This window comes from Ciconia boyciana, chromosome 2, assembly GCF_034638445.1.
Source record: "Ciconia boyciana chromosome 2, ASM3463844v1, whole genome shotgun sequence".
NCBI lineage: Eukaryota > Metazoa > Chordata > Aves > Ciconiiformes > Ciconiidae > Ciconia > Ciconia boyciana.
In genome coordinates, this window is record NC_132935.1 from 110,258,760 (window position 1) to 110,274,707 (window position 15,948).

The window sequence follows — 15,948 nt, forward strand, 5'->3', positions numbered from 1 at the left end:
CACACCTTTCCTCTGCTCCAGCATGGGCTCTCCACGGGCTGCAGCTTCCTTCAAGGTATACCCACCTGCTGTGGCATGGGGTCCTCCACAGTCTGCCTTGTGGACATCTGCTCTGCCATGGAGCACCTCCTCTCCTCCTGTTCCTCTGACCTTGGTGCTACCTCTGTTGTTTCTCGCTCTTTCTGTTCCCTTCTCCTCCACCTGTCTGGCACTTTTTGCCCTTTCTTAAATGTGTTTTCACAGAGGCACCACAAACTTTGCAAAGTGTCTCAGCAGTGGCCTATAGCAGTCTCATTGCTGAGCTGGCTGTGTCTGCCACAGTGCAGTCCCTGATGCCTTCCCATATAGCCCCTGCAGCCTCCACCACTACCAAAACAACCTTGCCATAAACACCCAATACAAGAAGGAATAAACATAACGAGCTATGGCAATTTGAAAAATCCAATTTTCTCTAATACGCTAAATAAAATGTCTCAAATTCAATACAGTTTTCTTTAAAAGAAATAATGAAAGTTATTAAAAGCAATGATAAGCATTCAAAGTATCTTGGTTTCTAATTTTGTTGCATAGGTATGTTGATACTTACTCAGGTAGGTATCCAAAGGGATACAGTTCTCCAAGTCATCTGTTGGAGATAAGAGCTCACAAATACTTTCAGCTGAGTGGCCTTCAGGGAATTTATTATGATCTCCACATTTCTTCAGTATTTCCACACAATCTGATCTTCAGGTAAATAAAGAAACAGAACTTCATGAACACTACTTGAAGAAAAAGGGTCTTGTATGAAAAAGATTTCTTTCCACATTCTTCCCTTCCCCGAATCCACAACTTTCCCCTTCTACTTCACAACAGTGTGTTTTATTTAAATATATATATATATACACACATATATATACACATATATATACACATATATATATACATATATACACGTTACATTTTACATACAGGGGGAGGAACAAATTTGTGACACAAAGACAGGAACTATTGCTTACACTACTCTCCCTCTACTTTGGGCTTGGTGATTTTTATTTTCTATGGCATCATATGCATATATCTTCCAAGACCAAGCATTTTCTTGATTTACTGATGTCTAATATGGGTTGAACTTTATCTCACTACCTATACTATTAACTGGTCTCTTTTCTACCCAATCGCCTACTTTCAAAATTTAATTTTTTAAAAATAAACTTCATTTTTTTCAGACCTTTCTGTCAGCTGAAAATCACCAGTAGGTCCCAAAACCAAAAAAGAGGAAAGGTTTTATATACACCACAGAGAACCAAAAAAACCCCGAACAATAAATCAACTTTACAACAGAAGCATATACATCCATCTGTGGGATAATAGCTGGAGGTGACTTAGAAATTAAACTTATATTCACACTTTTAGGTAAGGTACAGCACTGAAGAAGATTCCCAGGTGGAATGCGGCTGACATGCAAGGCCATTCCATGGAAGTTCCCTAGGCCTGTAACCTTAGATGTCAGTGACGCCAGGGGAGCTTGGTGTACTGACTCTAAGAAGGTACTGTTCGGAGGGTGGAGCAGTGTGGAGACGCAGCAGCCAGGCTCTGCAATTAAATGGGAACTCAAAGGTATTGTGTGTGACCAGTAAGATGCACATTTGCTATCCTGGGCCAACAGTCTGTCATGTTTCTGACAAAATGCTGTCCTTTGATGAACTTTGCTCATTATAACATCATTATAATACCAAAACACACCTCCATCCCAAAAGCTACCCGCATCCAAGGTGCGACCACCCCTCACTGAGCTTGCGCTTTGAATTTTTCCTAGCCTATACCTTTAAAAGCGAAGCGAGAAAACTTTACACCAATCCTAAACAAAGATGTATGACTAGAGTCACTCGAGCTCCACCCGAAAGGTGAAAGATAGTATAAAATGGCTTAAGAGAAAGCGAATGTTAGGGAAGACACCATCGCATACCACTCTGACTTCTGGGATCAGTCGACGGGCTGAGCCTCTCTTCCCCCCCATCGGGACGCCTTTGGGTAAGATTCGAACACTTGGTTATTCCAAGTGCCTCCCCGGGAAACTTAGGAATCTCTCTAGAGTTGCTTTATCATCTTTAACGCATTTATAGCCAGCAGTGTCACTCATACTCTTGGTATTTGCACGTGCTTTGCAGACAGTAAATTTATCACCAGTAATCCAAAGAATCTGTGTATCTGTTGCTCTAATAAACTGCACTCTTTATTAATGTGGCCGTGACAGTTCATGCAACACAACTAGACTGGGGGGTGCAGCGCGTTTAAATTAACGCTGTCGCCTTTACTCTGATGAATGGCTGCATATACAGTCCTTAGAAAATAACCGTTGACCAAGTCTGAGACTAGGACTGGACTTAGCCGCACCTAGACTCCTCTCTGAGAAGGAGTTTAGAAAGCAAGGGGGTCCTGTCTGAACCTCGTGACTCAACGGGAGGGCTCCCCCCCCCCTCAGCCACTCCTCAGACTCCTAAACGACAGTAACTCTTAATGCAACACCATCTCATTAACAGGCAAGCATCTTCCATTTACAGTGATGGAGATTCAAGCAATGGCAACTACGCAAGCTCATATTCCTTCTGTGTTTGCCTTGCCATGTTTTCCTAACATAAGTCAAACACAGTCCTACAGCAGCTTTTTAGTCCTCATTAAAATCCTTAGCAGAACCTCTAAATTGGTTTTTTTTCCCCCCACAGTACTTACTTGCAGATAATACTTCCTCTAGATTTGCTGTGGCAAGGTTTAATCTGCAGTGAGCAGGCAATTGCCTTCCACGTTTCTGGTTGGCATTTTTTAATATCAAGCACGGGAATATTTATAAATGGCATCTTAATACTCCCTTTTTCCCATAGCTTCATGTCATTCATGGCTCCCTGGTCTGACTGAGTATTGCAACTCCTAAAAAGTTCTGTTGGTCTTAAAAGAAGAAGTTAAGATATGGCATGTATACAAGAAAAAGAAAACACCACACATTTTACCTTTCACCATATGAATTCTACAACATTGATATGGCTTGCTTTTTGTGGTATAAAAGAAATTAAACCCTTCCAGAGTTAAGCATGATCAAAATCAATTTGAATTCTGTTTTTAAGGAAAATAAGCTCTTTAAGACTCAAGGCCGAAACTCCCTTCTCACCTCTACCTCTTAGATCAAATATCACTTAAATTTTTCTTACCTGAAGAAAGTTGACTTAAAAGCAAATATCTTAGATATCCTGAATATCTGTGCGAATGTTTCCTGGTGAATCACTAATGCAAGTTGATTTATCATTTATATTTGCCCAGGCTGCATCTATTACATATGTGATTCTACTACTCATATAACTCTCATGCCACTGTATACTATTTCAAAGAAAAGCCAGAGATCTCTAATAGCTAACAAAATTTTAAATGTTTTTTGAAACTCAAACTATTTAATTTGTAACCTTGCAATTACTAATTCAGACACCACTTTTAAATGACTAATTTTGCCTTATAGAGTATAAAACCACAGAAATATCTCTGAAATAAAAGGAATATTGAAAGAGAGTAACATGTAAATTTAACAAGAATTTTTACCTTATTTTATAATACACAACATTCCAGTAATCATGGCTTACTTGCCTATACAGTAAGACAAAGGAATAATGCTGCTAATATATGATGATATTTTACAAGTTGATGGATAAGCTTTTATTCTTGTAAGTAGAATAAAATGTCTATGTCTGTTGTTAAATACATTTCCAAAAGTTTATTCTAAAGAAAAACTATTTATTTTTAAATTATTAAAAAAATATTTGCAGAAAGACAGCTACATACAATCTCAAAATAAGCCTGAAAAACATTTTATTTTATTCTTTAAATCAAAGCAGAGGAATTCCTTTATAAAATATTCAGTGTCTCTCTCCTACCTGTTATTAAAATTAGTGCAGTAAGTAAGATTTCTACAGCCCAGCTGACAAGGTTCTCGTACATCTGCTAAACAGGTCAACATGGAAACTTCAACTGCATTATACTCACAAAAGCGATCAAATTCTTGCCAGCTCTGTGAATTGCCCCAGCTCGTACTATAAAGTTTAGTGCAGAGCTCTCTGAAAAAAAAATATAGGTGAAGAAAATAAAAAGAAGAGCAGTCATTCAGATATAGAAGAGCCTGTTGTTTCTTTGCTGATGACAAACAGCCTACACTCAGTAGAAAACTGTGTTAGTGCCCCCAAAGTCTGCAAGATTATCCTAATGTTATGCTCAAAGCAAATAACCGCACTTCACTGTTTTCTAAGTTTTCCAGTTTTGCTTAAGAATGCTAGAAAATCTTTGAGCTAGTGTGCTGGTTTTAGCTGGGATAGAGTTCTTTTTCTCCCTAGTAGCTGGTATAGTACTATGTTTTGGATTTAGTATGAGAATAATGTTGATAACACACTGATGTTTTAGTTGTTGCTGAGCAGTGCTTACACTAAATCAAGGACTTTTCAGCTTCTGACAGCCAGCGAGGAGCCCTGCCCTGCCAGCAAGGAGGCTGGAGGTACACAAGAAGCTGGGAGGGGGCACAGCCAGGACAGCTGACCCTCAGTGACCAAAGGGATATTCCATACCATATGATGTCATGCTGAACAAAAAACTGGGGGGAGTTGGCCAAGGGGGCAGGGCCACTGCTTGGGAACTGGCTGGGCATCAGTCAGTGGGTGGTGAGCAATTGCATTGTGCATCACTTGGTTTGTATATTCTTTTATCATTATTTTTTTTTCCCCTTTCTTTTCTTATTAAATTGTCTTTACCTCAACCCATGAGTTTTACCTTTTTCCCTGATTCTCTCCCCCATCCCACTGGGGGGGGAGTGAGTGAACAGCTGTGTGGTGTTCAGCTGCCTGCCAGGTTAAACCACCACAGCTAGTAAGACTGAAAGACTTCAGAATATAAAAGTGCAATATCCAATAAAAATGTAATAGCTAGAAACCTGAACTAATGAATTTGAGGTGAGAACCATCCCAGCTAATTTTACTTGCAATAAATCTAGGTTGACATGATAATGAACAACTTCTAATCCCATCCTTCAACTTCAGATCACACCTTCTCCTCCTACAGAAATGATTGGCAAGCAAAATACAGTTCTTCTTTTGCCCTGATGTTTGAAACAGGTGCACTGCTTGTTGCTTGTGTTTGAGATGTTTCCTGATGTCAGTGATACCCAAGCCACTTTGTTCACAGCAATATACTACAAACTACAACTGTTCCCATCCCAACTGAAGGTATGGAACTTCACTGTACTATTAAAGTCTACTGCATATTGAAAATGCAAGGGAAGGATCCATTTTTAGAACTCATTGTCAAAGCAAGCAACTAAGAGGTATTGTATCAACTACCCTATGCTACAACGTTCTAAGAAATAATGTAACTCCAGAGCTCTACTACTAAACTCATTAAAAGATCCTGCTGCATTCAGGATCTGTTTTTTTGTTACTGGAAACTTTGATATAAAAAGAAGTAACAGCTCAACAACCAATGTTTGCAACTTATTTTGACATATTGATACATTCAAAATGCAATAATGATTTGTTTTTAAAGTGGACAGATAACCACGCTAAACTAAAAATACTCCAATTACAGTGTTGTGGTTTAACCCCAGTCGGCAGCTAAGCACCACGCAGCTGCTTGCTCACCCTCCCCGCTCCCGGTGGGATGAGGGAGAGAATTGGAAAAGCAGAAGTAAGAAAACCCGTGTGCTGAGATAAGAACAGTTTAATAATTGAAATAATAATAATAACAACAACAACAAAAATTGTAATGAAAAGGAAAATAACGAGAGAGAGAGAGAGAGAGAGAGAGAGAGGAATAACCCGGGGCGGGGGGGAAAAACCACCACAAGTGATGCAACCGCTCACCACCTGCCGACCGATGCCCAGCCAGTCCCCAAGCAGTGGCCCTGCTCCCCCAGCCAGCTCCCCCCAGTTTATATACTGGGCATGACGTCATATGGTATGGAATAGCCCTTTGGCTAGTTTGGATCAACTATCTTGGCTGTGCTCCCTCCCAGCTTCTTGTGCACCTGGTAGAGCATGGGAAGCTGAAAAGTCCTTGACTAGTGCAGCAACAACTAAAACATCTCTGTGTTATCAACATTATTCTCATACTAAATCCAAAACACAGCACTATACCAGCTACTAGGAAGAAAATTAACTCTGTCCCAGCCAAAACCAGGACATATGGTTATTTGCAAGCGTGCAACTATTTGCTGAAAACCTTTTCTTTTTTTTTTTTGTCGGAATAGTTAGTTTCATTATTTAATTATTAAATAACCTAAGTTATTTTTCATTGACAAAAATCTGAATAGCATCTAGTAAGGAATATTCCTAAGGTTTTAACATGCAGCAACCAGGTACTTGAGAATTTGTGCAGTTCATTGTCCCCTTGGCTCGCTTCAGCATCTGGTTAAGGCTTCTTCATCTTACTGCAATACTGGCTATTATGACCACAAGTAAGGTACAGGCTTCATTAACTTAGTGTGTCTGCTATAATAAGCCAGTGCTAAAGCGAGAAAAGTGTGATTCCTCTTATGGAACAGTATTTTTTGAGATACAAAGTAAGTATTGGACAGAATGTGATACCCATCTGATTACCTAAACCTGTATTTTTTCTAAGAATTCACAGAACTCTTTATTTGATGTACATAGCAGGATTCAGGCAAAGGCCTGATATGAGACTTCTGAAGCATTTTGACAATTGGAAACGAGGGTAGAGAGATACTGACCTACATGTGGAAGAATTTGCTTTAGAACAGCAATGGAGCTTAGCTCCATCGAGGCCTGTTGAAGGTGGAGGGTGCACAGTGATGCCTGGGTGAACAGATCTTGAACTCTCAAGAAAACATTGCCAAAGTGGATCCTGAGGGAGAGGCATTGTTTTACAACCTTCTATAAGTCCATCAACAATTTCAAGCTCTGTTTTCATTGACATTAGAATTCTTTTACAAGCGGTCTGACATGCATAGTCTTCTGCTCTATCACAGCAATACAGACCTGTTAAAAAATTAAAAAAAAATAGTTAATGATCAAGCATACAACAACCACCAAGATGCATGACATAATAGCCCTCAGAGAAAAAGTGCTATAAGGAGGCTTCCCCCTCCTACCCCCTCAATTAATCTCAAATAATATTGCTTCTTTTAAATGGAAACAGAATCAACTCTGGAAAAAAAACACCAATATGTAGAATTAAAAAAATAAATAAAAATCAATAATGCATCTACAAACAAAAGTTATCATTATATAAATTCATACCATTACAATTATAATATAGAACATACATTAATACAATTTATACAATAGACTTATAGAATAACACATTTTATATAAAAAGTGCATAGAATCCTCAAACATTTTCAGTATCTTTTATAACTTGTAGTAAAGAAGGAATTTTTTATACTTACTATCTGTAGGATTTCTCATTGGATATGACTGTGTATAGTTGTTCACACAGTGTATAAGCTGAGGGCTAATAGATGCACAGTAATTTTCAACTGCTTTAATTTGTGAAGGACCAGGAGAAGAGTCTGTCCGAAAAATTGCTTGGCAATATTCCCGACAGTTTGTATGATGACCTGCATAACTGCAACAGACTGACCCCACTGGGGAAACAAACAAACAAACAACAGAAAATCTATGAGTTCCTACACAGAGAAACGAATAAATGAGCATGTCTGTACCACACACAATGATGCTCAAGGTATTACTGTGAAAAAAAATGCAGAAATTGTATGCTCTATTAAAATAATCTCTGTCTACAGAATGACTGGGAATATCTGTAACTAGCCAAATTACATTTGTTTGGCTGGAGAAAAAAAGTCCCTGAAGCTGTCTTGAACTCAAGTTCAATGCAGCAAGCCAGCTGAATTTTATCTTCAGCTGTTCTGTTCTTATTTAAGGTAACCAGACTTGTCCTGTAATTGAATTATTAGACAAATATTAATAGTAAACAAATAAATAGGAGAGTAGTATCCTAAAACTTATTCAAAAAAATAGAGAGATGGTATCGTGATTCACCCATTTTTGATATGTTATTAAATATACAGTTCTTGAGAAATATTTTTAGTAGAATTATTTCTGAGACACTGATTTAATTTTATATAGACAGACATCAGGCAACAAAACACTTGCGTGGTGCAAGATTTCATCTATGCATTTCATTTTGTTACTTAACAATCATCAAATGAACAAAGCAGAAGGAAAAATTGAGCTTCTAAGCAATCATCAAAATAGCACAGAAAAAACAAATACAGATAAACAAATCAAAAACTGACATAAATTATATGAACAGCCCAATCCCCTTATCACTCAAGCAGGAAAATTTATGCATGTGGTTTGTCCTTCTACGGAACTGAATCCATACGATTTGTGTATATGTACACCCACAGGATTTCTTACATTTTAGAGAAAAAAGAATAGAACAATATAACAGAAAAACAAAAAATACAAACTATTCATTACATACTTACTTTCATTTCTGTTAATACAACTAAAGAGAGCATTCTGAAATAAAAACAAAAATAGTGTTACAAGCCAGAAAACTTCAAATAAATATTTAAGTGTTCAGTCATTTCTTATAATGAGCTAATAAATCTAACTTTGTTATTACTTGTTCCAATTAGATTGGATTAAAACAAAAACACTATACAAAAACACTGAAAGTAGGAAATTAAAAGATCGGGGTCACCTGAGTTCTGTGTGCACTTGTAATAAAATAGATAAATATTCAAACAAGTAAATAGGAAGACTTTCCTGGACGAACTTAGAAACAGCATGCTATAATAGGACGTCCCAAAATGTTTTTTTTAATGACAATAATTCTAAAGATTCTATTTGAAAAAAAGAACTCTGCACAGATGCACACATGCAAATAGAAAATCTCAACAAACTAACTCAACAACAACATATCTTAAAAGCTAAAGCGTGCTATCAACTCTGTCAGACTGCAGCCAAAAGGTACAGTTGGGAGATATACAACATGTTAAATGACAGAAGAAGGGAAACACATACACCCTGCTGTTTTGTTTCAGAGGAGACTAATCCACAGAGCAGTCATAGAATCATAGAATAGTTTGGGTTGGAAGGGACCTTTAAAGGTCATCTAGTCCAACCCCCCTGCAATCAGCAGGGACATCTTCAACTAGATCAGGTTGCTCAGAGCCCTGTCCAACCTGACCTTGAATGTTTCCAGGGATGGGGCATCTACCACCTCTCTGGGCAACCTGTTCCAGTGTTTCACCACCCTCACAATAAGAAATTTCTTCCTTATATCTAGTCCGAATCTACCTTCTTTTAGTTTAAAACCATTACCCCCTTGTCCTATTGCAAGAGGCCCTACTAAAAAGTTTGTCCCCATCTTTCTTATAAGCACCCCTTAAGTATTGAAAGGCCACAATAAGGTCTCCCCGGAGCCTTCTCTTCTCCAGGCTGAACAACCCCAACTCTCTCAGCCTTTCTTCATAGGAGAGGTGTTCCATCCCTCTGATCATTTTTGTGGCCCTCCTCTGGACCCACTCCAACAGGTCCATGTCTTTCCTGTGCTGAGGACTCCAGAGCTGGATGCAGTACTCCAGGTGGGGTCTCACCAGAGTGGACCAGAGGGGCAGAATCACCTCTCTCAAGACTATTGAACTCTTGCCCAAAACAACCACAGTCTTCCTCACACTGAAAAAATACATTTCTTCTTAAAAAAAAATAGATACTGCATATAAGCTTTCCAGAACTCCATGAAAAGATGAAGTCATGAGGCTAAAATTCCAAAGTGCAGTTGCCAATTATCAGACTTCAAAATTATATGGTTGTGAAAAAGAAATCTGAACCCCCTCCACACTTGTCAGAACACCAGATTATAAAAAGTGATCAAATACATTAACATAGTGACAAAACACAATCCCCATCTTCATAAAGTTCCTGATCTCCTTCATTTCCCTATCCCCATCATTAAACAAATTTGTATTTTACACAGCATCTAGAGAAGAAAACAGAAACACTGTCATACTGATCCACAAACATATTGTGGGATTAAAATCTTGCTTCAGTACAGCAAAATATCAGATGTGCTACTACCTCTGCATAAGAAAAGGAAGATACCTCAAAATGCAGACCTAACTTAAGCTCAGTAGTTCACTTGATTATTCATCTATGTTAGTTACTAGTATTTACTGCATTGCAGAGAAGTGGGTATCCCCAATAACCTTTGGGGTATTTTTGTGAAAATTTGTACTGCCGTAAACAGATGGAAGTGTTACATTTTTAAAGTGAAGAAAATACAAACGTGTTAGGAATCATCTTGATGTTTTTATTTTTCTTTTTGTCTTAGAGATTGTTTAGAGTGCAGGAGTTTGTTTTTCAATTCATATTCTCTACTTTCTTTCTCAGAGATCATTTGAGTCAATTAATCTCTTTTGGCAGCATCCTTATTTTCCCCCCTGCAGTCTAGGTAGGATTACAGAGAAAAGCAAAGTAAATATCAAAGTGATCCAATCTCCCAGTGGCTAACTCAAAAATACCAGTAATTACATCTGAATGCTGAGGATTTCCTCTCAAGCAGCTTGCTCACGTTCAGTTATGCTGAACAGGGAAGGGTAAATACAGAACATATCTCTGTTCACAGGAGCGGCACAGTCTCATTTCTAGTAGACAGCTTCAGTATATAACCCACACTTTCTGCACCCTTTCCCTTACCTACTCACCTTCAGAGACATCTTAAATCCTGACACCAGAATCAGAAACCACTAGAGAACTGGAGAATTCTACAATTCCATTTTCCCTTTAAAAAATTTTTTTTTCCTCATGAAAGTTTTGTAGGTACCCAAGTAAAAACATGATTCTTTTTAAAATGTTGTTGTTTTCTTAGCTATCTTCATCTTCTTTTCTGTTGTTCATTTAAGAGTAAGCACTTCAGAACTCAGATTGGCTCTCTATGCACGAATTAGCATTCAAAGGAATTAGCATTCCTGCATAGACAGTTCTGATGAAAATCTGAAGAGCCAAAAGAATTATTTACATTATGTACCAAAAGATGGAAGACTCACATTTTAACTTAGATTTGAAATGCCTCAAGCCTTGATGTTTCAGTTTATATCATGCCACTAATGATTTTATTTCATGCTGTAATTTAAATCTCAAGTTCCAACTTGCCAATTACTCTTTATGCCATGTAAATCATAGTGCCACAATCCTGTTTTCTACAGTCTCACAATTATATCATCTTTTGGATAATATATTTTTGGATAGTGAACAAACACAAGATTTTAAAGAGGACAGTCCCAATACTGTAGTAAGTAGTGTCATTTTCTTCTATTTACAGTCAGAAATTAATTTAAACCATGGGTAAACCATGGCAGATGTGGCACTGAAATAATGACCCTAAGAGAATAAACATAAATCTAACCTGAAAATGTAAGTTAGTTTTCCATGAACACCAGCTACTTATAATTTTAGTGGTCATGAATAAAAGCACAGGTCTATTAAGAACACTGCATACAAAAATTCAAAAGTGTGCCTTACATAAAACAACACCCAAAGCCTCACAAAGTAACAATACAGACATTTTATTTCCATTCTTCTAATATCCTCTACCAAATTTTAGATCTTTTCTCCCAAGAGCACAGATATGCATAATTCCTCTGAGACTGAGAATGAATTTGCAGCAACATTCCTCATCCCAGCAGCAAATTTTCATCTGACTGACTTCAGATTTTCCCTCTTTACTACCCACAAAGCAAATCCTGTCACCCATTCATCTCTGTAACACAGATGAGGGACAAGAGAACTCATGGAAAGAGAACATGTAGACAGAGTCACCATCCTACATCTGTAAAGAACAGATTTATACTGTTGCCTAAAGGCTTATGTCATTTTTATAGCACCACACATCCTTCTCTATGGAGGCCAGACAATGGTTATCAGAAAGTCACTGTTTCAATGTGGCCACCTGGTTTCTTTGGGACCTTCTGTGTATGAAAAAAGAAACAACTGTCAGATAGGAATTGCCATACACATCATCACTCTGAGCCAAAACTGACTGTCTTCAGAAACTGCTGAAATGAAGACTTCTCCACACCCACCCTGTATCAAGCACTGGATCATGGCATACTAACCAGCCAGGTAGAAAGCAACATTGTAACTTTATTAATTAATGCACTAGGACAGTAGAGGCTCCTGAAAAGGCTGAAGTCTGTCTGTCATGGTTATATCTAAGTACTTGACCATACTGTTAGCACAAACAATACTTAGAATCATGATGTAATGGCGCTATAAACTCAGCTAAAAATTGTCATGTTATTTAGAAGTTGATGTTACAAAAAAGTTATTAAAAAGCAGTTCAGGGATAATAGCGTCAGTGGCCTTGTTAGCTCAGATTGCAGTTTACACGCAAAGCAGAAAAGAATGTTGAGGAGATTATGGTGTCTACCAACATTCCTCTAAAGAAGAGTTCAAGTTGAGACAAAATTATCTTCTTATAGCAATTTTACACACCAACTTTATACAGGCAGGGTGCCCTAACCAGATAATAAATGTTCTTCTTTCTGTACTTTGAAACTATAGTTCTATAGACTGCTGAATCACTGTAATAATGCCCATATTTCTGTTAAGAGAAGGTGGTCTTACTTCTCTTTTCCACCTTGTTTTCACCTCTTCTCTCCTTGTTCCCAGTTGTATAGCCTTGTGTACACCTTTACACCAGCTCTGGCACTAATCATCTTCTCATGACCTGATTTTTCTCAGTAACCCTGCTGAAAACTCCTTTTTCTCATCTCCTAGGAATTTAAATCAGCGATTTCAAAAAGTATAGCACCAAGTTAGAATAGAATAGAACAGAATCACCTTTTAGGTATCACCTTTTAGAAGGACCTGCCAGATGCCAGAGGCAGAGTAAGGTAAGGAGAAATATATTTGTATGGCTAGCAGTGGGACAGAATGTGTGTGGAAAAAGGGCAGTTGCAGGAAGGAACAGGAAGAACTTCAGCTGCACTGAGTTGTTAAAGCAACTCACCATATTTCATGAAACTGTAGTGCCTGTAGCCACCACAGAATACAGTGCTAGTTAGCGTGCTGACTTTGCTCTGTGTAGGTCTGTATAATTGTTCCGTTTCCCAGAAAGTACAGGTACACATGTGGGGAGTGTTGCCATACAGACATGAGAGAATCTTAAAAAAACAAACAAAACCAACTTGGTGGGTAGTCACCTGCTCGTAAATAAAGCTGATAACAGCATTAGACAGTTGGTCTGATTTGAATTACTAACCATAACTTCATTACAGAACACAGGGTTAATGCCCATCTCTAGTAAAGTAGCACTCGTATTTAAGAAATCAGCAGCTTTTCTGCCCACTCAAGCTTCCTTCTGAATCTGCTAGTGAACTGTCAGAATAGAAAGACAGAGAAAACAAAGCAAAAGATAAAACAGAGATATAGGTAAGGAAAAACAAAACAAACAAAAAAACCCCACAAAACCCAAAAGAGCAGAAAAGGACATTTTCTTTAACGGAAGAACTAACTCATCAAGATGTGGGAAAATGAGGATAAAAAGGCAATATTGTGTACACACACAGAGTCTGATACTCCATTTTCACTTGTGAATAAAATATTAAGTGAACAAAGATGGCAATACTGAAATTTATAAAACACAAACAGAATGATTTTATTGGTACATTAATCTCATCTTTCAGACTTCTCTTTTTTTAAAACCAAATGTTGCTGAAACTGGTGATTAAAGCCAGTGAGACTATAAGCAGAAGGAATGGAAAGTGGCAGGCAGACACAGGCAACATAACAACGTATGCCTTAAAGAAAACAGTCTCAAAGATCTTTTGGTGTTATGGAAATTGAAAAAGGCAATTGAAGTTTATCCAGCAGAGAACACTGTTGAGACTTCCTCGCCAGAAACTCCTTGAAGAAACATTTTAGCCAGTACTGCAGGACCTAACTGGTTTCGCTCTTTTTGGAGCTCATCAGCTGCAGGTAACGGCTCAAAAAACAAAATGCACGCACACAAACGCAAATATAGCAGAACATTTTGCTAAAGGAAGAAGTCTTCTGCATTGTAAGGTATGCTTTTATATTATAAGCACATTTTTTCTAAATGGCTGCCTCTTGTGTCTTGAGTGAAAAGTGACAGCAAAGCTGTTCTTTCACACCAGAAATTAAGAGTATTTTGCAAAAAAGCCAAAGATTATTTTCCTCCCTAAAAATTATCATGGTATCTGTATTCTGCTAACTCTGGCAGAAAAGTAAGTTTAGTACTGTTGTCTTCGGCAACCTAACCATATTAAATATTTGAATATAGATCCTACCCAATTAAGGCCATCTTAATCTAGAAGTATTACCTACAGTTAACAAATACACTAGGAAACAAAATGCTTCACTCTATGAGAACAGCAATGGAAGTCCTGTTAAACTCTCCATGACTTCATTTAATCTTCGAATTTATTAACAGAAGATAAAGTCAGAAGGTAACATACTAAGGTTTAGTGGAGTCAGCTGATGTTTCAAATGATGGTGCACATCTGTTAAGAACTTTAAAAACTTGCAGTAATTAAAAAGGTAAGGCCAAGATTTTCCTCAATTATGTAAACCAGAAAAGAAGTGGGAACACTTGCACAGTAAGGTAGAACAAAATCACTGGAACTTAAATTTTGGCAAGATCATTGATTGTTCTATCAACCTTCTTTGAGCAGTAAAGAATAGAGACACCAGAAGATAAGATGACAATAATATTAGCTACAATGTGTAGTATACAGTCAGAGTCCACCCTGAATTCATTAAGTAGTACTTCCAGAGGCCACACACAGCCATGTGCCTTAGGAGTTCATTAAAACTGTTTTGGAACCTTTTCCTAAATGATGTCCTAAACAGCTCCTTGAGTTATAATCTATTGTCTCTGAGTAATCCGCACAAACAATTACAAAAGAACTAAAAACTGCTGACTGCATTTTTCAGAAGGGGTAATTAGTAGCCAGCATTCACTAAAACCCCAGCATAAAGCAGGATCATATGACCCTAGAAGATAAAACCAACCAATACTGTAGCACAGTGAATACTTTTCTGAATCTCTACTACAGCACTTGATGCTGCAGGCACTGCATTTGAAGTTTCTGTATTTAAAAACTGTAAGAAAACGAAGTCAGATTAAGCTAAACAGTGCTCAAATCTGTGAGAGCAAAAATACCTTTAAACAGTCCAAGGACATGAAAAGTGTTTACTGTTGTGTTTCAAAAATAGTTTTAAGAGCAGAAGCTAAATAACTGGCAACAATTCCAATTATATTTCCACTGCATGGCAGATGCTAATAGTGCTCAGCTGCAGCAAAGCTCTCATAATGTCAATTAACTAGAGAAGTTTGAATGTCTTATTTAGTACACAAGAAATAAGAACTGGAGTTCTTAATGTGCAGAGAGGAGAACTCACAGTATGCAGTATAGAGACTCAAGAGCTGCAATCTAATGGAAATTTTAGTACTACCCTTTCCATGCACAGAAGAAAGGTAATCTTAAACTCAGTAATAAAACCTTTACAGCTTATTTCAAGCTTTATAAACTATTTTCAGTTACTCTTCCAAGCATTCCATGGGGTCTTTTAAAAAAGTGAACCTCAACTTTACACAAAACTTTTAAAAATAGGAAAAATCAGAAAATCCTACATACAATCCACACAGTCTCCACTTCTTTTTTCTTCTCCCTTTGACTATTACCTACCTTATTTTTAGAGGAAGATGAACAGGATAGCAGAAAGCTGGAAGAAGTAGTGAAAGATAAAAGAGCTGAGATGCACAGAACTAGAGAAAAAATGAAGATGACAAAATGAGTACCTGAGAAGCAGAAGATGGGAAAAAGGACTACCACAATAAAATCTTTCAAAAGAAGGCAAATAAAGTACATTTCAGTAACACTTCAAAAATACCCAGCAAGCTGTGTTAAATTTTTTTATTTCTGTATGCAGT

At 37.5% G+C, this 15,948-nt stretch overlaps 1 protein-coding gene across 2 annotated transcripts in view; it reads right to left on the reverse strand.

The window, feature by feature from the left end:
• The window catches only part of RECK (reversion inducing cysteine rich protein with kazal motifs), a 69,256-nt gene that overhangs the window by 24,822 nt on the left and 28,486 nt on the right, over positions 1-15,948 (reverse strand). For both annotated transcript variants that reach the window (XM_072853503.1, XM_072853502.1), the window contains exons 7-12: positions 8,474-8,507; positions 7,409-7,606; positions 6,731-6,998; positions 3,897-4,076; positions 2,710-2,922; positions 587-723 (exon numbers count right to left, since the gene is read on the reverse strand). In XM_072853503.1, the coding sequence (XP_072709604.1) occupies positions 587-723; positions 2,710-2,922; positions 3,897-4,076; positions 6,731-6,998; positions 7,409-7,606; positions 8,474-8,507 (1,030 nt within the window). The remainder of the gene's footprint in view (positions 1-586; positions 724-2,709; positions 2,923-3,896; positions 4,077-6,730; positions 6,999-7,408; positions 7,607-8,473; positions 8,508-15,948) is intronic.